This window comes from Zingiber officinale, chromosome 3A (genome assembly GCF_018446385.1).
Source record: "Zingiber officinale cultivar Zhangliang chromosome 3A, Zo_v1.1, whole genome shotgun sequence".
Lineage (NCBI taxonomy): Eukaryota > Viridiplantae > Streptophyta > Magnoliopsida > Zingiberales > Zingiberaceae > Zingiber > Zingiber officinale.
In genome coordinates, this window is record NC_055990.1 from 140,551,862 (window position 1) to 140,579,224 (window position 27,363).

The window sequence follows — 27,363 nt, forward strand, 5'->3', positions numbered from 1 at the left end:
GGTGCCTCAATGTTGTCGAGTCAGTCGCGTGGATGAGAGCTAAAATCATCGTCGCTGATCCTCTTGAAGGCGCCTCCATGCCAGTCCAAGGTGCCTTCAAGGAGCGGTCTAAGGCGCCTCAGATTCCCTCAAGGCGCCTCCAACTCCACTTCGCAGTTAGCTTACCCCTTGCACCCGAGGTGCCTCCAAGCTCCATGAAGGCGCCTCGGATACTTTTCATCCGAGGGAAAGCCTTGTTCTTTTGTACCTGCAAGACATGTTAGTCCGAAAACACAAACATATCCTGCAAAACAAAGTTAGCACATATAAATACATGAAGTGTTTGACAGTCTCCAGACTGTCCAGTTCTGACTTCGGATTTTCGACCGGAAACCCTAGGTTGAACCGACGCCTATTGTTCCCTCTTCCGGGGAACGCGTCCTGACCTACCCCACTCAGGAGAGCGTACTTGATGCCAGTCTGGTCCTCCAGACTGACTGGACTTTTCGCCTAGGGTTACCATCCCCTAGGGGTTTTCACCACCTAAGGTTACCTCCCCCTAAGATCTAAGGTTATCCCTCTTTAGGATTTTCACCACCTAGGGTTACCACCCTCTAGGACCTAAGGTTGCCGCCCCTTAGGATTTTCCTCCACCTAGGGTTACCACCCCCTAGGACCTAAGATTACCACCCCTCAGGATTTTTCACCACCTAGAGTTATCACCCCCTAGGACCTAGGGTTATCACCTCCTATGGTTTTCCACCTGCCTAACAACAGTTAGGGCTTTCCTACAATCTCATTCAAGCACATTAGATAACAAAACAACTTAATTTAAACTCTTTGACATAATCAAAACATAGGTTCAATTGTCGGATTTTTAAAGTAATTATTAAATGATTTTAAAATAATTTTTTAAAAAAATTCTAAAAAAATTTGTAAAAAATTTTTAAATGATTTTTAAAATAAATTTTAAAATATTTTTAAAATGATTTTAAAAGATTTTTAAAATGATTTTTAAAAAAGTTTTTAAAAGTTTTTTTAAAATAAGTTTTAAAATGATTTTTAAATAAGTTTTAAAATGATTTTTAAATAAGTTTGAAAGAGAGTTTTTAAATAATTTCTAAAAAATAATTAATTATTATTATTTGGTCATCTTGATGTTTGGGCAGAAATAGGTGATACCTAAGTTGTTGTTCATGTCTACTTTAATAAGTCCTATGACTTTTTTCATCATCTGATAATCTAGTGTTATATAGTACTAGAAAGACTTTGGCTCCTATGCTCTTTATTGTTAAGCTTCTAAGGTCAAATACTATTAATCTTCAATGTATATAATTATGTCTTCATTATAGAAGTGCTCTCGTTGATTCTTCAGTCGTAAGATTCAGCCATTCTTCTCCTCCATCTAGAAGATGAAGCGGTTGTGTACTATGATGACAATAGAGTGATGCAATAAAGGATGATATTCCTTGATTGTATAATCTCCTAGGATTTAGAGAAGTAAGCTATTCATTTGAGAAAGTTGTTAAGTTTCTTTCTACATCTATCAGGTCTTCTAGTAGGTAAGTGGAAATACTACGTCGTTTGGTTATGATGATATTGTCAAACCAAGAGATCATATTTGACTCCGTTTGTCTTCTTATTGTCTGTGAGAGGCTTGTGAATGACTTAGTCTATGTTTATGTTGGATTCATTGTGTTGTTTGGTATAAGTTAAGAAGAAATAAGTTTTGGGTTGTCTTCTAAGGATAAAATTTCCTATAGACAATTTCCTCAAATCCTTTGTTAAAGTTTATACTTTCTCTCCACTCATTAGTTTTAGTGGTTTTGTGAATTTGTATTTCAATTTGAAATAGTTTATTTTCTAATAAAGTGAGTCAGGTGTAAAAATGCTAGAAGAACTAGTATAGTATTATTTTATTGAACTAACACCTGGTCTCTTTATCCAATTAGAATATTTTTGCTTTAAGTGAATTAATATTCTAAGAGAATTTATATAATATTCCTTTCAGATATTTATGGTCCCTATTCATATCATTAATCAAATATCTTATTTTTTTAAATATCTCAAATCTCATAATTAAATATTCCATAAACTAAATATTTATATGATCCACCTATTAAATATCCTACTATTAGATATTCTAAATTCTACTATTAAATATATTTTTAATTTTTTTATTAAAAAAATAAAGAGTGAAATCATTGGACATAACTCTATAACACCATTTCAAATCTCCTCCATAATATCTCTTTCCAATAAAAAATATTTAAGATTAGTAATATTTAGAGAAATATCTTCTTCAAATAAGATGCAGAGGCTCTTATTTAATATAATGCTATTATAATAGTTATTTGTTAATTTTATATATTATAGTAATTAATTGTCACTGTTATAATAAATATTTTCGAAGTAAAAATGAAAATTTCATCAAGTCATATAAAGTGTCACCAAATAGAATTACGTGAAGAATGCTTTTTTTCTAGCCGTATATCCGTACACGAATTTAAAAATTGATTCGGACATGAATCTTTAAGTAACAAGTCAATTAGTCAAATGTAAAAAATTTAGTGGTTGTGTTTATGCAATCAACTTGAATATTCAATGAAGAAAAGTCTGCATGCTTCAATTCAAAAGTTGATTAAAAGTATCCAGTTAAAATATTGACAATTTGGGATTGCGTTTATGGTTCTAAGTGCTACTAAAACTTGTACATATTAACAAACTGTATCTATGTGCAATTATTCTTTTTAAAATATTATATTTTAATATTCATCATAAATTCATTTTAGATTTAGACAGATAAAATAAAGAGAAGCTGACCTTTCTAATGATAATCATAATTAATTTTATTAATTATTTTTAAAGATCGATTCGATGTTATAAAAATTTTCTATCGATCATCAGAATAAATCGAAAAATACACATGATGACCAATTCAAAAGTCTTGCATTTTTTGATTGTGTCATTTATTTGGAGAAAAGATTTCTACAAATAGGCTATAATTAGGGTTTGAACCACGAGTACATGAATGACAACCTAAATATCTTACTGTGACACCATAGCCTAGAGACGACTTGACCTTCCTAATAAAAATAATAATAATCTCAGTTAACCTCATTGACTATCCCTGGGGTGACCGACCCGATCCCACGGAAGTTTCCACTGGCCACCAGAGTAAATCAGGAAGCGCACGTCACGGTCAGCCTAGAAGCCCAGCATCTTTTGGTTACGCCCTCCATTTGGAGAAAAAATTCCTGTAAATATACCGTAACTGAGGTTTGAACTGCGGATGTCTGAGTGACAATCTGAATGTCCTACCGTGACACGACCCTGAGAACCAGCTCAACCTTCCTAATATACTAAGAATGGGAGTATCATAAAAATTATTAAGGGTATTTTAATATTAATTAAATCATAAAGTTACATTAATAAAACTAGTAAACGGATGAAGATTTTTTTTTAAAAAAAATCGATTTAATTGGGACAAATAGATACAAAGAATGTGGAGGGGAGATTGATTTAGGGTTTTAATTCAATACATTAGCGCTACGATTGAATCTCTTGATGTAGGATGGATCCACATGCAATGAACCGATTGAGAAGTGTCGTCTAAATTGTGTGGCCTCTTGACTACGATTGTACTAGTTGTAATTGCAAATTAGGGTTGGACTTTGAGAGGGGCATGCTACGTCCATTTCAATTAGCAAACTTGGTCATCCATGGCCTAACTTGGCACACTCCGATTGCTTGAGTATACTCTATCAAAGTTGAGTTTTGTATTTGGTATGAGTCATAGAAGGGTCCGGGTTGAATGATTGCAGTAAAAGGTCCTATAGGCATCCAACACGGTTAATTTCGTAGTCATCACTAAAGAGATAAATTAGGAAAATATAGTTGCTCAGCATGTAAGAGAATGTTATTCATAGTTTTAATGAGATTTGACTCGTGCCCATTGCAGTAATACTATAACATGTTAGCCATCTCAGTCATGCTCAGGCAGGGCTGAGGTTGAATGATGAAATTATGGTAGGATGTCAAGTATATATATTTAATGTTGAGGACATTTTGGTTGATTTGTCCATAGCAAAAAAAAAAAAAAAAAAAAAAGGCTCTTTAAAATATTTTTTAAAAATGTCTACAAATACAGACAACTTGATCTTGCAATTCTTATAAAACACATTAAAAACATGTCAATATCTAATTGTCAATCACATGGTGTATGGTTGGTTGTGAATTTAATGCGCCAAGTCATAATTATTACCTCATTCTTCGTTCAAAGTTTCATCCATTTAAAAATAAAATATTCCACAATAAGTGAAATTATTTTGTGAATTGAAAGCAATAAAATGGTTTCAATAGTAAAACTAAAAAGATGGATGTGCAAAAATTTCACGTTAAGAAGAGATTTAGTTTTCTTAAATGGTGCGATGGTTAAGATATGATAGATTATCATATAAAATTTTATGGTCAAAATTTGACGTGTCGGAACGTATTTTTTTCATATCTTAACCACTTACACTCAATATTTTAAAAAGCGCGAAGCGCGACGAAGCGTCGAGTCCAAGCTTCAAGCTTTATAAGCTTAAACGAGCTTAGGACAATTTTAAACATAAAAAAGTATTTTTTATTTTTAAATAAAAATTAATTATTTTAAACAAATAAATAGATCAAATAATACTTAAATATGATAAATTTAATGTTCATGCATAAATTTCTCACATGTTTAGAAAGGCAAAAGTCATAAAGTTTATAATATTCATTAGTTTTCAGTTTTCACAATAAAAGAACATAAAAAACTAAATATTATCTAATTCCTTGTCTGATTCTAATTCGATCTCCTCATCTTCATTCATCTCATCTTCCGTATTATCCGATACAAACTCATTTTCATCGAGCGAGAGGTCGATCAATGAAATTTCAATAAATCGTCGGGGAGACTAACCGTGCAGAGAAGCGGAGAATGGGTAGGAAACAAGAAGACAAGATCGGACAGAAACCGTCTCCCCTGTCGCCATCGCTGTCACCACCGCCCCACCACCGATTTGTTTGCAAAATTTGAAGTTGGTGACAAGTTGTAATACTTTCCGATCACTTTTTCTAGGTTTTCTCGATAGCAGGCAGATAGGGGGTTTATGACAGATTATGGTTTTTCTCTCAAGAGTTGAGACGTTGTGTCTCTTCGTTTTCTCTAAATTTTTTTCCTTATGTTCTTTAAAAATTTACAAATAAACTAAAATTATAAATAAAAAATCGCGCTTAAGCGCTATTAAGCGCGTTTAATCATGCTTAATTTGGTCAAACATACTTTGACAGCTTTTTTCCCCGCTTTCACCTACAGTGAAACTTTTCTTCCTCGCTTTGTGCTTAAGTGACGCTTAATGACATTTTTTAGAACACAGAGTTACACTAATGATTAATAATTATTCATAATTTCTCTTCTTTGGACATTGAGCATGAGTTAAAGAAGGAAGGATCATATACTTGTCTGTAATAGCATTGTATGATTGTAATAGATATTTTTGTTCTTGTAAATTTCTAAGTGTTTGCCAAGTCAAACTAATCAACCTCTCGCATTTAATCTTCAATTAAAATCTGTCCATCCATATCCCATTGCAATAACTATTTCTCTCTATCTTCGCATTAAATAAGAGGATATTTTATTATTTAAAATGAAAATATAAAAAAATAAACCTTTACAAGAGGTATATTATAAAGAATCAAACTCGATATATTAATAAAAAAAAAATTCTTAAATCTCGTTAACTAATTATTAATTAATTATCCATTTTTCCTAAGAATTTATTTGCTGGACAAAAGGATCAATAGATAGAAGGAATGCGTTATTTTACATTGTTTTTTTTAAAACTTAAATAAGAAAATTCAAAATTTTCTTAGAGCATGTTCATTTGTTTTTGGTAATGATATTTTTAAATAAAATATTAATTATTTAACTCTTTATTTTTATTAATTTTGATTTTTTTTAATAATTTAAATGTATAAATTTTACTAATTGAAAGAATTTTCACTTAATTTATCTATCGAATAAATTTAAAATATAATTTATACATATTTAAAATTTGATCAATAATATATTTATTCCATTTAAAATTTAAACTCTAATTCTCTTATAAGCAAGGATAAAATTTCTTATAAGAAATCAAAAAGGAGAAAGTGAAGTTCATTTCAAAAACATAAAAAAAAAAAATAATACAAAACCCCACATATTATAGAATTTTATACATGACAATTTTAAAAGCAACATTGGAGAAGATCCACATCCACTTGATCAATGGTTGAACCACCGTCTCGATCCGAAATGCACCAGCTGAGTCGACTCGTCGGCGACGCGCCCCACGATCCGAGCCGACTCGCTTACCTTATCTCGCCCGAACCTCCTCTTCTCCTCCTCCTCATCCCGCAGTGCCGCCGCCTCCGCCTGCTCCGACAGGTGACGCACGCCGGTCCAGAACCAGTCTCCGATCGTCGGCTTCCGATCCCACGGCCGGTGCCTCGTCTCCTCGAGTCGCCTCAGCACGCAGACCAGCTCCACCGAATCGGCGAAGCCGAGCGAAGTCGTCCGCTCCCTCATCTCCCGGACTCGGATCTCGATCTCGTGCTCCGCGGCGATCCGATCCGCCTCTATCAACCTCACCGCCTCGCCGACGAGATTGTTCCCCTCGACGACGGCCATCTCCGGGGCGCGGCTCATCACTTCGACGATCTCCACGAGCAAGTCGAGCTCGGAGATTAGGTCGCGGTCGAGGAGGGTGGTGACGCGGTCGTCGCCTGTATTAGGGTTAGGGTGAAAGGGGGCGAGGAGGAGGGAGGCGGAGACGAGGAGCTCGAGGAGGCGAGCGTACCATCGGACCCAGGAGGCTAGGGCGAACGAAGCGGGGGAGGAGCCGAGGGGGAAGGCAGAGAGGGCGAGTGGGTTGCGGCCGGAGGTGGGGTGGCGGAGGAGGGCGATGGGGAGTTGGTCGCGGAGGATGAAGGCGCCGCGAGTGAAGACGTGGTGGAGGGCGAGGAGGCACTTGAGGGCGACGGCGGGGTCGCGGGTGGAGCGGAGGCGGTCGGCGAGGGCGCCGACGGCGGACGCGGCGGAGAGACGGGAGCCGTGTCCGAAGGAGAGGAGCGCGCGGATGTGGCGGGGGCGGGGGGGCTCGTCGGCGGGCTGGTGAGGCGTGGCGCGAAGGACAGCGATCTGGGCAGCGGAGGAAGGGGAGAGGGTTGCAGCGGCGGCGGCGGCGAAGGAGGCGGTGTCCTTGAGCGCGCCGACGAGGCCGCGGAGCTTGCGACCCATCTCTCTGACTCTGTCTATGCGTCTCTCTGTTTCTCTATGCGTGCATTAAGATCGGGTCCGAGTTACAAGTAGAGTACCAGTAAATATAAAACGAAAACACAGCAGTCAACGTCCGGAACTCTTATCCTTTTATCGCACGGAATAGTTTTTTACTTCATAACAGCGTAAAATATAAGTCAACGGATTTATCAAATTCAGATATATATATTTTTTCATTTGAATCAAATCAAGATATGATCATTAGGTAATTTTTTTTAAATGTTAATAAACTTTAAAATATCTTTTCAAATCTAATTCATATTAAAATGTTCTTAAGCAATTTTATTTTACTCTCTGAAATGCATTAACGGTAGTTCACAAAAACAAAATAAGCATTTATTTTATAAGAAAATAATAGAGCATTTTAATATTAATAAAATCTTAGAGGTATTTAGAAATTATTAAATCTTGTGAGGTATTTTGAAACATGATGTGGTTCATTTTAACTTGAGCTATTATGATTTTATTTATGGACTATGTTCAAAAAATTATAGAATTCCTTTAAGTATTGAGTCATTTTAGGTTTGAAATATTATTACTTTATTCTTAGGCTCTATCTAAAAGGATCATAGGATCCTCTCAAATATTGAGTTACTGTTAATCTACTCAAGATTTCTCCTGAGTATCGGGTCACTCTTGACCTGTTTAATGTCTCATGATTTTATTCTTAGACCAAAGCCGACTTTAGACATAAACCATTAAAGCCTCTGCCTAGGGCCTTAATTTTTATTGGGGCTCATTATTTTTAGTGTATTACATATATTTTTATGTGTTTTTTAAAAGAGAATGAAAAAGATAGGCCAATGTGATAAAAAATTACACAATCTCATTCTCTAAAAATTTGGATAATTATTTTTAATATATTAAATACATTTTTATGTATATTTTTTTTAAGAGAATAGAAAAGAATATAAAATTATTGTGGTTCCAATGGACAGAGTCATAAAGGGGCTCTTTTTTTTAACGAATTAAATTTATTTTTAATTATGGATGTGGTTTTATAAAATCTAATGTATTCCTCTTCAACATCTCTCAATCCTTCCTACTTTTATTATGTTTCTTATTCGTTGATGATGTTTTTGTTAGGGTCGTTAGGCCGGCTAGAAAGGGGGTTGAATAGCCCTGCTAAAAATAAAACAGAAAATACCCTTCTCGGCCTTAAATGAATATTGGCATAAAGATAGAATAGAAAATGAACTTAAAAAAAGAGACACCTGAATTTACTTGGTTACAACCGGGAAGGTTATTAATCCAAGGAAGTGAAATGCACTAACTTTCCTTCAGACGGAGAAGTCTCTTTACAGCAGTGTAAGTACAAAAAAATTAGAAGATAAATGAAAACTAGAGTGTGTCCAAATGTTGTTGCAAGAATGCTTGTTGATACTAGCTTCTTGGACCAAGGCTATATTTATAGCCTTGGTCGGGGCGCCTGGAAGGGTTCCAGGTGTCTGGAGGGGATAAAACTTTATCCCCTCCGTAACGGATCGTGATCAAACGTGATGTGGATAGAATCGGGTTCTGGGCCCTCTGCTCAAGTGCTGCTCGCCTCGGTCCGGGTCTTCCACTCCGGCTCCGCTCACTTGGGTGATTTCGGTTAACCGAAATAAGGCTCACTCGAACCCAATTTCGGCCTTCTCCTAGAGCAAGCTTCCGCTCCGGTTTCTCGTCCCTTGAACGTCGCACACGTTCTTCTCGTCCACCGGTGTACTCTTCCACGGTGCCTCATCTCTCCGATGCACCGAGCCCGTCGGCTCTCTCCCGTGCCATCCTTCTCGCTAACCGCATCTTCCACTCGACTTCCTGTGCGCCTAAGCTCCTGCACACTTAGACACAGGGATCAAAAACCAACAGGACCTAACTTAACTTGTTTGATCACATTAAAATAACCTTGAGGTTCCAACAATTTTCTCCTTTGATCAATAAGAACACAAATTAGAAATTTTTATCTTATCTAGACAATGCAAAATAAAAAAACTAGTTTTTTTTGGAGTTCCCCCTCTTCTTCTTTTCCAACTCCCCTCTCTATGCTTCTCTTGCTCATTGAGATTGGAGAAGAGAAACTGCATCTAACATTAACATGCTGATCCGGTTGGTGCTACTATGCTACATACTTGATTAAATTCAAATGTGATGCATTCATCCATATTGTGTCTAATTAAAATGAAAGATTTTATTATTTTTTTAGCAATAACGAGTTAGGTAGCTCGACCTTTTCACTTCCTTGATAGATATTAAATTTAACTTTTATTTAGATATATTTACAGATATAAATTGTTTGATTTTCTCTTTATCTTCATTCTATCATTTATAACTATTCTGGTTTTAGTAATGAAAAATATAATTTATTTTTTCTTTTGATTTGAGCCTAAAAAGCCTCCCATTTAGTTCTTGATAAATGATAATAGTTGGTTTGGTTTCATTGCTATCTTTATTTTCTAAGGATCGTATTGAGTTTTGTCATTATATATATATATATATATATTTATTGTGCTTTGCCAATTATGATGAGTTGAGAATGTGAGCAGAGTTTTTCTATTGTTATCCTATTTCCTCAATTTTATTCCTTTTGTAAGTGATGTTTTCTCCATCTTTCATTTAAGTAATTAACATACTTTTATCTTTCTTTATTTTTTTAAACAATTTGGAATATATTTATTTATTTTTTTAGCTAAATAAATAATAAACTTATTATCGACTTAGAGGTATATTATTATATCTAATAATAATACTCTATTTAATACAGTAAAATTTATACTTATCTGAATTAGGTTATCAAAATATGAATATAAACATTTATTTAATAATTTTGTCTCAAAAGTGAGAAAATTCAATTTTATAGAAAATAATATTTTAATTTGTTAAAAAAAAAATTAATACATATTTTTGATACCAAGTCTGAATGACAAAAGTGAGGATTTTTTTTAAAAAAAAATAATGTCAAAAGTTTAAATTTTTTTTTCCCGCTTAGGGTCTCAAATAGACTTGAGCCGATCTTGTCTTGGACTATATCTAAAAGACTTTATACTAATAAGATATATCTTTATTGTTCTCATATATTTTTAATATGTTACTATATTTATAATTTTACAATGTCAATGGATATGATAAAATGTAGGTGGTAGATCAGGAATAGATTGGACAAATATTAATTGATTTGACGATGATGGGTCAATTTAAATTATTGGGTTTATTTATTTACAAGCCAGTTCAAGTATTTTATTTTATTAATTGTTTCTGTATGACAAGTTGAAACATATTTAAAGAAAAAAAACACATAATTAAAAGAATACCAACAACCTGTTTGTAGCATTTAATTGATTAATATTTGGTGATAATGTAGGACTAACTGGTGGTGTGTTGTATTATGATAGAAATGGAGATATGATCTTATCTAAAATTAATGTGAAACCACTATGCATTAATAGGTTGTGAGAATCTTTCCCGATTAATTCTGGAGGTAGATGAGCTCTCTGATTTATCTATCAGATAAATTTGAAACACAACTCATGCACAGTTAGAGATTGACCTCGAAAATATTTGCCCCTGAGATTCAAACTTTTATTTGTTCTCCTAAGTACTTTATAGGAATCCATTTGATTTGTTCATTCCCATGTAGATTCTACTCAATTATAAAGCCTAAGTTAAAGTTTACATCCCTAATACTATTCGAATATCGAAAGTAATAATTAGAATATTAACTTCTCAATGTCTATTAACGAATGTATCATTAAGAAAACTAATTATTAGCATGAAAAGGATTCTCCAGCCTAGCATCATCATCAAAGCAATTTAAGAATTGAATGAATGAAAATATCGTCCTAATTGATAAGAGTTCCTTCCGACTATAAAAAAAGATTCAATTCGTACAAATGTGGATTTTTGTACATGCTAAGAACTCCAAACAGTTTAGTTTGTTCTTTTTTTTTAATTATCCAATAGTTCATGCGAGTTCGTATAGACTTTGTCCTATATCATTGGAGTCTTCCCATGAACTAAGGGTTTTGACTCCAACCAAAAAAAATTGACTTTACTCGACTCTATACACTTCTACAAGAACATCGTTATCTCAAGATTTGTTTGGATTGATTGCTTCATTAATGAAATATTCATCTTGTTATCTGCTTGATCCAGAAGGTGTGATGTCCATACCGTCCTCATCGAAATCAAACTCCATGTTGTCGTCTTTCCTAGGGCGTTGCTTCAGCCTCTGAAAAATTTCGTCCAGAGAGTCGGAGGAAGCGGCTCGGCTGTGGGGGGCACTCTCCTGAACTTGGCGCAATGGGAGAAATTTCTTAGCACCTAAATTGGTCTTCATGTTCTGAAAACTGCTTTTCATGGATGCCCATGTCGAAGTTAAACGGGAGGTGCTACTGGCGGCCAGGTTGTCTGAGTGTGTATCAGAGTCATTCGCCTCAAGCAATGATACGGAAGCTGGTGGTGTAGCCTTTTCCACTGGAAGGCTCAGTGATTGCCGTCCCTGCTGTTCCCTTATTGTGGCATACTTATTCACAATGGATCCACGGTTTGCGGTGCTTTTGCGAGAATCGTCTTTTAGAGGTTTTGAAGGAGTTCCTGCATCTTCCAGTGGAGTTGCTGTTGCTTTCATCTCCATAACCTCTCTGAACTGTATATGATTTCTGTCCAATTAGTAGAATAAAAACTACAGGGAATAAGTTATAATGGACTTGTATCTAAAAAGGAAACTCTTTGTTGGGGCACAATAATGATATCATCCTTTTCGGACCTAAAAGACAATTCTGATAGATCAACTCATCTACTATTCTAAGAATTCTAACATTTAATCCAAGTAGAATATGATATTTTGACCGAAGCGACAAACTGGATGCCCAATTGAAAGACTGATGAAGGCAGCAGATAACAAACACAATGGAAAAGCAGTTTCATGTTTTTCCTTAAGATAGATACTAAGACATGCTTCTATAACCAAAATTAACTAAGGAGATTACTTACAGGAGGTGAAATGCTGGACTCGATATCCACATTTGCACCATTAAAGTTTCTTGCTAAAGGCACAACCTGCTCACCAACTTTGCGCCCTTGTTCAAGCCAAGATCTCTCTGGGGAAATTTAAAGAAGTCAGATACTAGCTTCCACAGACGCATCTATTGAACACTTTTCTCAAGAAGGTAATTAGTGAGATTTGTTTGCTAGATTTATCACATACTATGTAAAATATATAGGGTTAAAGATTGCCAATAGCACACCATCTAACTAGGAAAGGAGAAATAAAAACATTAGCCAACCATACAGAAAGAATTAATTTAAGAATAGACATTAGTCTACAAGTGAAAAACAAGCTAAGATGGGATACGAGATGGATTCAACTAAGATTTTAATCATTGTTGTCACTGTAGTCCTAAAGATCAATAATATTTCCATTAATATTATTTTTTTAAAAAAAAAGCATTCTCCGACCATATGAAAAGAGTCTAAGCATACACATTGACCTAGAAGTGAAAACCAAGCAAAGATGGACAAAGAGATGGGTTTGACTATGATCGCAATCATTCTCGTCATTCTAGCCCTAACTATTAATAATATTTTCATCAATATCTATTTCTTATTGAATGATAGATAAACAATATTTAAAACATTTGCTAGGAGGAATTTCAATTTCATCCACCTTTCATATGTATGTTCCCTGCTCTGATCTTAACAAACAAAAGAACAATGAATGCTAACTAGTTCATGTTACAAAAGACTAAAAAAGAAAACTTGTTACTAGATTCGAGAAGAAAGAATGTGGTCACAACCAAACTGAAAGTTATCCAAGTATCAATTTTAGAAGTGAAAAGGCTTATAAATTTGTTCAAATTCATGCTGACATTTTAGCAAGAATTAATGAGAAGACACAAACAGAACAGATAAGAACATATGGTTCCAAGAATCCAAATCATGCTAACAAGGGGCAGTCCTACCTTTCTGCAGGATTATGATTCCAGAAGGGTTGAAACCATCTGTATCTGCATCCTCAGTTTGAAGCTTAAGCCATTTCCAGCTTCCAAAAAAGTCAGCTACTCGGTCAAAGAAATTACTAGCCACCAATAGGGTATATATGACCATAATAAGTGGATAGATTTTGTTAAACCCTTTACCAAAGAAAGGAACTGCATCATCAATGTTGCCCATCCTCTGTTTTTGCATAATTAGGAGAAAAAATCATGGATTAAATATTACATAATATGATACACAATCTAGCAAAACAACAATAGGTAAGTAAATAACTAACTGATATTAGAATGAGGATGACAAAGTATAATTTACTAAATAAAAGCAGAAAGATAAAAAGCAGAGCCCTTTCAATTTCCAGGTAAAGAACATAATCTCACTTTGAGAAATTAACCACAATGTTGAGATAATGACATAGAAGCATGTAGAAAAAGGATAAGCAACCGTCATGTCTACTATCAGCACTAGACCTAATTGCTTGTGAATGAAATAATGAATGGTGAATGTTTTTAAGCGACCCATGCGATACATGCTGCATATGGTATATGTGATATCATCCCCTGCTGCAAAGGTTCATGTGGCTGCTTTTTAAACCATTGCTTTCAACATCAGTGTTAGCTACCTATTGGTGATGGACGAATGTAAAGGTCTGGGAGTTACTGTGATGCTGCTCCACACTATTGTCATCTTTGTTACCTGTTCTTTTCCTGGGCTCTTTCATAAATTTCTGATCTGATGATCCTTGTACTCCATCTTGGAACTCTTGCCTCACTCCAGAGGACCACTCGTGGACTTCTAGTCTTTGATCAACCATTAATTTTGGACTGTTCCAGACTTTGATCAACCATTATTTTTGGACCGCGATCATAGTGCCTACTGGTAGTGTGAGATTTCAGGTATCTTCCCATTTACGTCCTTCTATTCACCTCTTTCCTAGCAAGTAGTTCGAATTCTGTAGGCAGAACTGCAGAAATTATCGGCAAATGCAAAAAATTCATCTAACAATATCCATATTATGATGGGTAGTTGGAAAGCAAAGGGTCCCTATTAAAGCTTAGCCTTTCTCTCAAGGATTTCAAATTTTATAAACTAGTAGTTTCTTCACTTCTTGACCAAAATATCTTTGGAGTTGCCTTCATATTCATCACATTGGGTAACCTTAGACTTCCCTCACAAATTTGATAAGCAAACCATGTTGTTTGTGTGACGGTCAGAACAGGCTTGGGCTGCTTGGCTGCATTAAAATCAGTTTGTTTGCCTTTCATACTTGTCTTCCACTTCTGGTGATATTGTTGGATGGCCAGTGCATTGTTTCACATGTTACATAACAATTGACAACTCAATCTAATTTACTGACCTATGTGGATTCCTTCACAGCACTTCAGCACTATCATCACCCAGTGTCTTATATTTTTTAATGTTTTATTTTTGATATATGACATGATTCTTGTGGTGAACGAGTTCACCATCATTCTTTCCTGTAGTTTTTATCTTGATTTTAGTTCTTTTTTACTCTCTCAAGGGTTTCTAGTTGCTGTCAGCTTTCCTGGGGAAAGACAGCGATGATTATGTGAGATATAATACCTTATTTGTCCTCTATGTACTCTACTGGTCTGTTTATCTGGAAAGAATAGAGGAAAGAGATGTGGAACTTGGAAGGACAGAAAAGTTTAGCTTATTGTACTTTGACAGGAGCTAGATCTCTCTTTTTTCAGATGATATCTAACTGTAGTATCCTATTCACCTTATTTCCTCTCATTTCTTTCCAAATAAGGTCTAAGGATTTTTACATGAAATGCTGGAATACATCTGACGTAAAATGCATACCAGTATAGTTTCATGAAACTTTATTTTTCCCCATAACATCAGAATGGCTACCAAGTTTCTTGGTTAAAGAAAAAAGACAATAACTAGTAAAGATGGATTATAATTTTGAGCTACAAACTGCGTTGCATGGCTTTCTAGAAAAAATCAATTCATTTTCAAATCCTTTTTGCCTACTTTGTAGCTGCCTTTGGTTGCAAAGGAAGTCTCATGACTGGAAACATCTTAATATAATGATCTATTCAACTACCAAAATTTTCTTGCCTTCTAGACATACTATGTGCGTTTGTACAAGTGATGCATTAAAGCAACTAACGATTCTAAAATGATATACTTCAATTAGCCCTGATGATTTTAATAATTCATAGTGTAGGACAGCAATTAAAACCTGATTGACTTCACTTACTCCCTACAAGCATTCATTTGAATTTGCCCCTTATTTGCAACTATGAGGATAATAGTAGCATGATGATCAGGCACAATGTTTCATGCAAAAGATGCAGATAAGAGATGATTTACAGGAGAAGTTACCTTTTCAAAAATAGTTTTTGCATTATCGTCAAGACGGATAAGATTAAGAAAATTGTAGGAAATTGGAGCTGCATAACGAGCGACCATTCTGGAAAAACAATAAGAAATACTCAACGAATGTGATAAGATGGTCTCATAAAAAATTAAAGCAGAAAATACTTACGAGCATATCGCAAGCAAACTCACTGAGCTAGTTTGCTTTGGAGTGAAGGAGTAGAACATAAGCATTCCAATCTTGAATAGTGAATAATACGTGCAAATGCACATATACATGAGAGGAATTAATGCAGCTATCTGCAAAGCACATTGACAATTACTGAACAGCCCTAAACATAACACAAGCAAAGTGACAGACTCCATGAGTCAATAACGAAATAGATTTTAGAGGTACTTAAGGCTCCATGGATAGAAAACTATGTCATATGTATCAAAGGCATGTTTGAATGAGCTTCAACGGGAATGCCTCATAGTTAGATCTTGTACTCGGGTTTGTGACACAAGTTTCTTTATAGATTTGTTTTATTTATATACTGCTCCAATTCCCAACCACAAACCATCACAAAATAGATTTTAGAGGTACTTAAGGCTCCATGGATAGAAAACTATGTCATATGTATCAAAGGCATGTTTGAATGAGCTTCATTGGGAATGCCTCTAAATTAGATCTTGCACTTGGGTTTGTGATACAAGTTTCCTTATGGATTTCATTTATTTATATACTGCTCCAATACCCAACTGCAAACCATCATAAATTTAAATATAATTTTTCTCATTTTCATTTTCAATTCTGAAACATTTAAATATATTGTTCTTAACCTTTTATTTATACATAACTGACCTCCAAAACTATATATGCAATAATGGTAATTTCTCAAAAAGGTAACTTCACTGATTATATATTGCCACTAATAACATAGAGGCGCGATGAATTTAGTTGTTCGTCATCTTATGTCATGCATACTTCGTTTGTAATCACTTTCTATATTCATGATAAAAATGGATGCAAAGTCATTGAGGTTTTTCTGCATCTAATCAGTCTTTACCTGGACCAGGACTTCTTGTTTTCCCACAGCATTTATAAGAATAGAGAAGAGGGACAAGTCAACTCCACTCGGTAATAAGGTGGCCTCAGCTAAAAGGATAGCAGCTGACATGCACCCGAGTGTGATGGCCAACACTTTCTGTAGTTGCTTCTTAAGTATGCAACGCCACAATAATTCTGAAATATAATAAGTATCAATACAGAATTCAAATAGCAGCATTATATAATCATATTCTTATATAAAAATTATCATGTTATGTTTGATTCACAGAAAAAAAATTGTTCACTCTTAATAATCTCCATTCTCCACACATGTAGGTGGGTAGACCAAGATGTTGACTAACTAGGCAACAAATTTACATATTTTTTTATACCAAAAACACCATACATAGTCTAATAACATAAGTGGTTGATCATTTATCCCAGTAGCTTAAGCTATCAGGAAAAAGATCAATCTTAGAATTTACATTCTCAACAGTTAAAAATGAATCTGAAAGCTGACACAATCATACTTCTAAGTTTAAGCTTCGAATCTTCCAAGTAAGGAAAGAATAACAGGAAAAGCTAATCCTTGGAAAAAGGAACTTACCAACAATATCAAGAAAAGATCCTAGGTTTCCCCTTCGGTCTTCTCTAAAGCTTGAGGTGAATTTCCTACAACACATTATGAGGAAAACATCACTATTTTGCAAGTTAAAACAATATTATCATACACTGGTCTATTTCCTCTAATGAAGCAAAAAATAGATCAATTAGTTGGGGCCAATTCCAGTCAATGATAGCATAGGTTCCATTATTAAGCCTACACCAGTCTACTTCAAGGTAAATGCAACCAAGATGGGAATCCATGAGCAAAATGGTTCCATAGCCAACAAATTATGCATAAATGAAATATAATATAAATGATATCAGAGAATTGAAGACAAACCATCCATTTGAATCACGACGTTCATAATTTTTTATGGTGTCTTCAAGCTCAAGGGCTTTCATCACATAGGTCATATATTCACTGCAAAAGGTTATAAACAATAGTTAGGAATTAAACTGGAAATACATGTACTTCCATCTTGAGTTTCACAAGTCCATTTAACAGCAAACCATTTAGATTAGGGTTTTTGGGCCTGGCCTCTGACCCAAATCAGCAGCTAATTAGTAAAGAGTGAAAAATCTAAGGAACATAATGCTCTGTTACAATATTGCAAGAGCATAATGCTTCATGAATTTTACCAGCCTATTAAAAAGTTATGAAGCTAAACTTAAACAAGCATACCTTTTGTATCTATAGTATTCTTCTCGAGCTCTCCTGAGTTGGCATCTAAGTGCGGCCATTGTCTTGTCATCGGTATCATAATCCATATCATTCTCTCCCAGCCTACCACCAGAGGGCTTGAAAGAAGGATCTTCCTTGAGCTAAAAAATAAGTCATATCAAAATTATAGGCAAACAAATTTTCCATATTAGCATTCAGTCAATGGATTTTATTAGTAATTCTAGAAAACTTACTGTTTGAAGCAACATTTTGTCAATAATATCCATATAAGGCCGTAGTGGATCACGTTTGGACATCTGATTAGATGTGGCTTGTGCAACCTATAGAGGAAATAGGGAGCATAGAATATAAGAAGGCAAGATAGCAAAAGATCGTTAGAAATATCCGCACAGCATGAACCTCCAAGAACAAATAAAATCACTAACCACAATTGCATTCGAGAATTCTTGGTGAGCATTGTCAAGCTTTATAGCCATTTTTGCAACCTTGTGTGAAAGGACCTTCTGACGATAATTCCAATCTGCATTCCTCCAGATGCTTTTTGGGATTTCACTAAGACCAAAACCAAGTAGAAATGCACCGGTCACAAGCCCAAATGTATTTGAACAAGCCATGGCTAAGCCCAAAATACCAACACCCCTGTCACAGGAGTAATTAACTTTTTTAAAATAAAATTTATCGGTATTAGAAACAAACCATGATGAAAATAAAAGTTAATTCACACCAGAGCATTTTAAATAAAATCATAGGTTGGTATATTATTGGCATTCCGTTTCTATGAAGAAGATTGTTAACAATTTTTCTAGTAATACACTATGATGAATATCAAAAGGATACAAATTACTTTTGCTTTAACCAAGACTGAGAAGAGACTGTTTCTATTATGTATGCATAGATATTAATAACATCAGAGGAAAATGTTAGAACCACACAGAACATAGACAAATCCGATGCAGCAAACAAAAACTAAACATGAGATGCTGAAAAACATCAGATATATCTTACAACTATATAAGAAAATACATGGTAGATTATTTATTCAAAAAACAAAGTTTATCTTAGTAAAAAATTCAAAAGCATAAGTATCAAATATGATGTATGACATGGATGCTAGTGTTTCATATATTTATTTATTTAAGGATAAAAGGCTGCATACTTTAGGTACTGTTGGAAATTCTGTCATTAAAGTCAAAGATATGCAAATCAGGAAAAATAGGAAAGGATAATATGTCAAATATTAGCTTTAATTAATTTCCCTATTATTTAATTTCCTTTTTATTAGTTTCCTTTCTATTGTAAATTCTTTCTATAAACAAAAAAGTCTTGTACCTACTCTTTTGTGTTAAAGAAAAGATTTCTTCCTCATTTTCTAAGTTGGTATCAGAGTAGCGATAAAATTGTAGTAGTCATGTCAAAAGTCAATCAAGGAGAGAAGAATCGTGGAATTCCTATGCTAATGAAGCCGACTCAGGTCCCTTCAACAAAGAGCAAATGGATCAACTCTTGAAGCTGATAAATCCAACTGCTCATCTAGTATTCCTAGTGTTTCCTTGGCACAAACAAGTAACAATTCTAAAGCTCTCTCATGTTTAAACTCCTCTCAGTAGATCATAGATTCTAGAGCCACAGGTCACATGTCTAGTTGCTCTCACTTATTTGATACTTATTCCCCTTGTTCTGGAAATGAGAAAATTAGAATTGCTGATGGTAGTTTTTCACCTATCAAACTGATCGAACAAATTAATCTCAATTATGTTCTTCATGTTCCTAAATTAGCCTGTAACCTTTTGTCGGTTAGTAAACTATCTAAAAATTCTAATTGTCGTATTAGATTTCTTGAATCACATTGTGAATTTCATTACTAGAACTTAGGGATGATGATTGGGCGTGCTAGGATGATTGAAGGTCTCTACTACTTGGATGAAATACCTGTTAATATTAAAAAAAAGCTCAGAGCTTTAACAGTATTAGTTTAAGCTCAGCTCGAGAAAAAATAATGCTATGACACTATAAACTAGGGCATCCTAGTTTTCCTTATCTAAAAACCTTATTTCCAGAATTATTTAAAGGCATTGATTGTTTTTATTTACATTGTGAAACTTGTTTTTTTTAAAATTTCATCGTTCAACTTATTTGCCAAAAAATTACTGGTCTCCAAACTTTTTTATTTGATTCATAGTGATGTTTGGGGCGCATCTAAAATTACTATTCTTTCTGCAAAAAAAATGATTTGTAACATTTATTGATGACCATACACGTTTATGTTGGATTTATCGGATGAATAAAAAAAATCTGAAGTGAGAAATTTGTTCAAAAATTTACACTTTGATTGAAAACCAATTTCAAACCAAAATTTGTATTTTATATTCTGACAATGGAAAAGAATATTTTAACGAGCACTTGGTGATCTTTTAAACGAAAAAGACATTTTTCATCAATCTACTTGTCGGGTCACCCCTCAACAAAATGACATTGTAGAACAAAAAAATAAACATTTACTTAATGTAGCATGTGCCATAATGTTTTATATGAATGTTCCTAAGTATTTATGGGGTGAAGTAATTTTAACAGACTCTTATTTGATAAATAGGATGCCTACTAAGGTGTTAGAATACAAAACACCTCTTGATTGTCTTAAATTTTTTTTTTTCGAAATTAGATTGTTTTATGATTTATCAGTCAAAATTTTTGGATGTACTATCTATATTCATGTTCCATGTCAATTTCATTCACAAAACTTGAACCGTGTGCTATAAAATGCATATTCTTGGGTTATTCGTCAAACAAAAAGGGGTATAAGTGTTTCAATCCTCAAACAAAAAATTTTGTTGTGAGCATGGATGTGTCTTTTTTAGAAACAAACCCCTATTTTACCAAAAATTCTCTTCAAGGGGCGACAAGTGAAGAAAAAGACAATTTTTTTTGGATATTTCTATCCCACTTCCCAATTTCATTTTTTGCTTACAATCTTGAAAACAATCACCTACCTCTAGTGCCTAGTGTTGAAAACTCTCGATAGGGGGAGAAATACTACAAACTAGTCTCTGTGATCTGAATTTTGAGCTTCAGGTTTATACTAGGAAGAGATTTCATTTGAGGAATAAGGACTCAAATGTCAAGCCTGCATAACACCAGTCTGAAAATCTAAGCTATGACACCAAAATTTCAGGTAACCCTATCACAAGTCCAGCTTTGATTCCTCCTATTGTGTCTAATTCTTCACCTACTATTCCTGATCTTGATGTTCCTATAGCAATTAGAAAAGGTATCCGAAATTGCACTAATCATCCTATTGCAAATTATCTTTCCTATCAAAGACTGTCAAAAAAACCATAAAGCTTTCCCATCTAGGATTTCACACTTGTTTGTTTCAAGGAATATACAGGAAGCGTTGGATGATCCGAGTTGGAATTTAGCAGTCATGGAAGAGATGAATGCTTTAAAGAGAAGTGGCACTTGGGAGATAGTTGATCTACCCAAAGGCAAGAAACAAGTTGGTGTAAATGGGTGTTTACAATAAAATGTAGGGCTGATTGAAGCATTGAAAGGTATAAAGTTAGGCTAGTGGCTAAAGGCTTCACTTAGACTTATGGGATTGACTATCAAGAGATTTTTGTGCTAAGATAAACTCTATCAGAATTATGTCATCTCTTGCACTAAATTCATATTAGCCTCTACATCAACTTGACATTAAAAATACATTTCTCAATGGTGATCTAGAAGAGGTGGTGTTAATGAATCTACTGCCAGGATTTGAGAAGGAGGCTTGGCAGTGAAAATGTGTGCAAATTAAACAAGGCATTATATGGACTCAAACAGTCACCAAGAGCATGGTTTAAATGCTTAGGAAAGGCTATTGTCAGTTATGGCTTCTTGCAGAATCAAGCAGATCACACAATATTTTATAAACATTAAAAAAATGGTAAAGTTGTTATTTTAATTGTTTACGTTGATGATATTATCTTAACCGGCAATAATGAAACAGAATTAGCAGTCCTAAAGAAGAGACTCGCAAAAGAGTTTCAAATTAAAAAATCTGGGAGTCCTCAAGTATTTCCTCAGAATGGAATTTGCAAGATCCAAGGAAAGTATATTTGTTAATCAAAGAAAATATATTCGATCTCCTTGGAGAAACAGGTTTGCTAGGGTGTAAAATGGATGAGACTCCGATTGAGCCTAACTTGAAGTTACAAGCTGCTAGGGCTGAAGAAGTAACGCACAGGGACCTTTATCAAAGACTCATAGGAAAATTGATCTACTTGTCTCATACATGGCCTGACATCGCTTTCGCAGTTAGCATGATAAGTCAGTTCATGCACTCAAGAGCAGAACATTTCAAGGTCGTCTATAGGATATTGAGATATTTGAAAGGGACTCCAGGGAGAGGTTTATTATTCAAGAAACATGGACATCTTCAAGTCGAAGTCTACACAGACTGGGCTGGGAGTGTTACGAATAGGAGATCAACATCAAGCTACTGTTCCTTTGTTGGTGGGAACATAGTTATGTAGCGAAGTAAAAAACAAAATGTGGTAGTCAGAAGTAATTCTAAAGCAGAATTCAGAGTTGTTGCCCATGGAATCTGTAAGGTGATGTGGATCAAAAAATTTCTTGAGGAATTGAAGTTTTCTTACTCAACTCCTATAAAGGTTTATTGCGACAACAAAGCTACTATTTCCATACCTGTTCTTCATGATCGCGCAAAGCATATAGAAGTAGATAAACATTTCATCAAGGAGAAAATCAACAGTGGAATAATATGTATGACATATCTTCCAACAAATGAACAATTAGCTGATGTATTATCGAAGGGACTACACAAGAAACAATTCGATAAGTTGACTAGCAAGCTGGTTATGAAAGATATCTACAAATCAGTTTGAGGGAGAGTGTTGGAAATTCTGTCATTAAAGTCAAAGATATACAAATCAAGAAAAATAGGAAAGGATAATATGTCAAATATTAGCTTTAATTAGTTTCCTTTCTATTGTAAATTCTCTCTATAAACAAGAGAGCCTTGTATCTATTCTTTTGTATAAAAGAAATTATTTCTTCCTCATTTTCTAAGTGGTACATATCCACGGCAAAAGGTCAAAACCAAACTACATGAAGAAATGGATTAAATTCAAAAGTCACAGAAAAGATAGACTTTGGGGGAAAAAATAGCTTTGATGCAGAAAATAGGTTTAATTATTTTAGATCATTTTTTGTCTGGTTGCCTTTTTTATCGTTTTTCTCTTGTATTTTATCATTTTAATCGAGGAAGATAAAATTCATTTGAATAAAGATGAGGATAAACGCTTGGTTGTTGTATTTTATGTTGTGTTATATATACTACAAATAAAACAATTTGAAAATTCCATAGAACTTTACTCCTGCATAAGTTCAACCGGTTTGGTCCTATCATAATTTCCAATCTTTCTCACTTCAAGAGAGAGAAGGTTACATCTTAGGGCAGCACCAAATCTCATCTAGAACAGAAACAAGGGCTTGAGAACATGGACTCATCCAGTACAGTTGAACGCCTCCACAAGTGATAGCAAAAAAGTTCAAAGAATGGTGATCAATCCTATATACCTACCAACCAATTGGAGAATGATCTCTGTCTTCCTCACAAAACTGAGAGAAAGAAGTCAGCATTAAGGGAAAAGCAAGATCATGTACCCTCCTTATTTCTCCTCCATGGCCAGTCAGGGCTCCCTTTATTCTTTATTGTAACAACAAACAGGCACAGTTTGGTCAATAATTGAAGTCCACCATTTTAGCCTAAAATGGAATGATCCTGTAATTAAACTTCCTAGAGACAGTGTGCACTGTTCCCCAAAATCTCCAAAGCTTATCAGGGGACTATCATCATCATCATTGAGCCATATTCATCCCAGCTATTGGGGATTGGCCACATGGAGTATATCCCTCCATTAAGCACTAATATTCAAATAAAGTAAATCCATTATTCATTACATTCATTTAAGTCTTTAATCTCTCTCTCATGTTAGAATATATTGAACACCTTATGTCAAGTTTGTTCTAATTATTGGTACCTGCTACATAAATCTTATCACTTCATTGAGCTTTATGCAATATTATACCACTGGTAAAGTACAATTTTTTTTAAAAAAAAAATCTCATGAGTGACAAAATAAAGCTTTCTTTCATCTCCTTCTACAGCAGACACCTCTTACTCTAATTGACACAACTCATTTAATTAGAAATTAAAAAAACATATGCAGATAGTAGATCATTGACTTACTGCATACCGCATATATAATATGCAAGGTTTATGCAAGGGCATATGGAATCAGTATTAAAATTAGTAAAAACTAGTTATAATATCTGACATATAGACAAGAAATTAGCTTAATCAATACACCCAATACATATTTCGCATAGAAAAAAATATACATCAACCATGTAATGCGACAATGAATTTTAATCAATGAAGTAGAATAGATCGTATGTATCACATATTCACATGCATAAAATTAATATCTCGTGTGCTTAGGTCAATTTAGTTCAATCTAAACCCGAAATTTTTCATCTATTAGCATGCATCTAGTTTAGATCAATGTAAGCACATGTTTTTAACTAGAGAAATTTCATTCGCCTTTGAATATGTTCGTACCATCTCAACATATTTTCTTCCATTTTCTCAATCTATGGACGTTATACTTAAATGCTCTCAGATATTAACATATTTCATTTAATAGTTTCTAGTAACTCCATGTAACCGTCTTAGCATCCATAATTATCTCTACTAAACATAGAACTTTTAGTAAGACAAAGATCCATAAAATAAAAGAATAAAATGAAAAAAAAAATGCTTGACGTTCATTTGACACCAATATTCCTGAAAAGTTACACAAATACAAAGCAAGAAAAGCACCTCATGATTCTCAAAAAGGAAATCCCTAAGTACTTATAGAATGGCATGCATTTTTACTGACTTGGTATTGTTGGATTTGTCTAAAGAATTAAAAGAAGAAATGCAAAACAATCTAATAGGTTATATGGTACTAACCAATCCCTGTGCATAATGATAAGTAGAATAAGCCCGATAAGGCCAATGGATCCCACAACTATATAAAAGACCAAGTTCACGTGCAGGCTTGTCCTCAATCTTTCTTTGACTGTGAAATCACCAGCGTCCTCATAACCCTGAATAGTAGGAACCACAGCCCTGCTTAGAGAGATAAACATAACTTAAAAATCTTGACTATAAACATGATTGTAATTAAAATACAGATATCTTTAAAATGTAATTAAAAATATAAGCATTTTTAAAATTATTTGAAGGTAAAGTTATTAGCTGTCAATATATGTGCCTTCTAGAACCCAGGCGGCAGCAAGGTCTAGAATGCCAACCTACTACCAAAACCCTCTCAGACTTTCACCTAGCAAATTGTGTAATCCAAAAGAATAGTCTACAATATACAAATGTGCAAATGCCTTGAGAGGGGAGGGCGTTGACCACTGTGAAGCCATCAAAATAAAAGTACTTGGTCAGTCACTTTGCAATACCAATTAGATGCTAAATATTCCCCTATAACTCCTAATGAATGCAAGTGATTGGTTGTTCACTTTGCATAATATCAATGAAGCACTACCGACTAGGTCCAAATTAGTGCCCACGGATTCTCCGTGCTGATAAGTTAGGTCGTAAGTCAAAATAAAAGCAATTAGACATCCACCAAGATCCTGCATAAAATAAGATACTCCTATTCCTAACCTATACAAGTCTTACAGTCCAAAGCATTTGTACTGCAGAACAGAAACACAAGAAATTGCACAAATCATAAAAGGAACTCCAATATGAGATGACTTAATGCAGCTTACCATGTCAGCAAAAACGTACTCCAATATGACCAACTCCAAAAGAAAGCAATGCCTCCATTGTAGTGCCCAATAATTGTCTGCAAATCAATGAGGTTATAGTTCTCAATTAAAAAAAAAAAACAGAGAGAATAAGATAGACCTTTTACAAAAAACACACACACACACACACACACATATAGTAGACAGTTCTGTACTATTGCTATAGCCTGGCTGTGGTAACTTCTTTATTGAGGAAATAAATAGGCAAACAGATGTATGGAACTGTCTTAAGCTACCATCAGTCATACCATAGGCACAGACATCCTCAAACTAGAATAACTAGATATGATCTCCGAGATGATCAAAGAAGTTTGAGGATGAAATAATCCAGGAACTGTAACCTCATGCAACAAGTAACTCTAGTGTCGCCAATAGAGTTCAACAATCTAAAATTAAGAATTATTCAGGCAAAAAAGAAAGATAATGTAAATTACGAATGGACTATATTCAATCTTGAGGCACATTCAGCAGAGAGAATTGAGTTGGGAAAATTAGCTCAACCTAAAATGTATCTGCAAATGCCAAAAAAATGTTGGTGTCTACATGTACGGTTGCCCGAATAACCAGAAATTGAAATTGCTCGTATCACAAATATGCACGAAGACGGAAAAACAATAAGGTTCAGCTTTTCCGTGATATCAAATTTTACGAAGTCATTCAATTTCTTTTACCAACAGAAATTACATTAAATACAACAAAGTGACCTCGGTACAACATCAAGCTACAGTTTGGTGCTTCCGATTCTACAGATTAAATCAATTGCGAAAATCTAAAAACAATAATAAAATAACAATACACGATAGATAATTAGGAGAACAAAAAAAAAAAGAATCAGAGGATTTCAAATCACCCGTATTCAGCATGTTATGATCCAAAAAAACAGATCTCTACCAAATCGGATCGTGAACTTTGATTGTATCGAATAATGGAATAAAACCAAATGGGAGGGGGAGGGGGAGGGGGAGGGGAAGGGAGATGAGAGAGGAGAAATCATACGGTCCAGATGTCAGCGGGGACGAGGATGATGATGGAGAGGGAGCAGAACCAGGCGTATCCAACGGTGAGGACAACGTATCGGGGCACGTCCGGGCCTGCGAAGTAGCGCAGCGTGACGGTGACCATCCCCAGGGTAAGGGGGAGCGAGATCAGGTAGAACACCCACATCTCGACCTCAAACTCTCCACCGCCTCCTCCCTTCCGTCTCCGTCGTCGGCGATGCCTGCCCTCCTCCTCCTCCTCCTCCTCCTCCTATGTGCGATCTCTTCGATCTTCTCCTCGTTCCGCGAGAGGTGGAACGGGTGGGTAAAGAGGAGCGGACCAGATGTGAAGGTGGAAGAGCAAAGAAAAGAAAAGCACGGAACGAAGACAAAGAATTACTTATATTTTACTTCAAATACTTTCCATATTTGCACATATACCCTGCTTGCTTAAATGTGTTAATATAGTGGTGGGAAATCTTCGTGGGATCATCCCAGTCATCCCAGATTTAACGTTCCTGACAAGATTAATCATCTTTTTTTTATTAACACAGTG

General features: G+C 34.8%; 2 protein-coding genes across 4 annotated transcripts; both read right to left on the reverse strand.

Annotated features, from left to right (window-relative positions):
• Positions 1-6,146: 6,146 nt before the first annotated feature.
• On the reverse strand, positions 6,147-7,363 carry LOC122054078 (putative clathrin assembly protein At4g40080). The gene has a single exon (XM_042615920.1). It carries the CDS (start codon positions 7,280-7,282, stop codon positions 6,269-6,271), a length of 1,014 nt encoding a protein of 337 aa, XP_042471854.1. The 5' UTR covers positions 7,283-7,363; the 3' UTR covers positions 6,147-6,268.
• Positions 7,364-11,132: 3,769 nt separating this feature from the next.
• Positions 11,133-27,155, reverse strand: LOC122052551 (LMBR1 domain-containing protein 2 homolog A-like). Of its 3 annotated transcripts, XR_006132052.1 has the most exons (15): positions 26,827-27,155; positions 25,792-25,868; positions 24,977-25,135; positions 18,384-18,597; positions 18,192-18,278; positions 17,959-18,098; positions 17,617-17,697; positions 17,278-17,342; positions 16,690-16,865; positions 15,810-15,940; positions 15,647-15,734; positions 13,438-13,474; positions 13,261-13,340; positions 12,293-12,399; positions 11,876-11,945 (listed from the first exon to the last, which is right to left on the reverse strand). XR_006132052.1 is itself a non-coding variant. In XM_042614126.1 (14 exons), the coding sequence occupies exons 1-14, from the start codon at positions 26,992-26,994 to the stop codon at positions 11,436-11,438; spliced, it is 2,217 nt and encodes a 738-aa protein (XP_042470060.1). In that variant the 5' UTR covers positions 26,995-27,155; the 3' UTR covers positions 11,133-11,435. The 3 variants fall into 3 exon arrangements, 2 of the variants coding, with proteins under 2 accessions (XP_042470060.1, XP_042470061.1); XM_042614126.1 differs by having other exon boundaries at positions 11,133-11,945; positions 13,261-13,474; XM_042614127.1 differs by having other exon boundaries at positions 11,133-11,945; positions 13,261-13,474; positions 24,977-25,113; positions 26,827-26,891.
• Between the last annotated feature and the right edge of the window lie 208 nt (positions 27,156-27,363).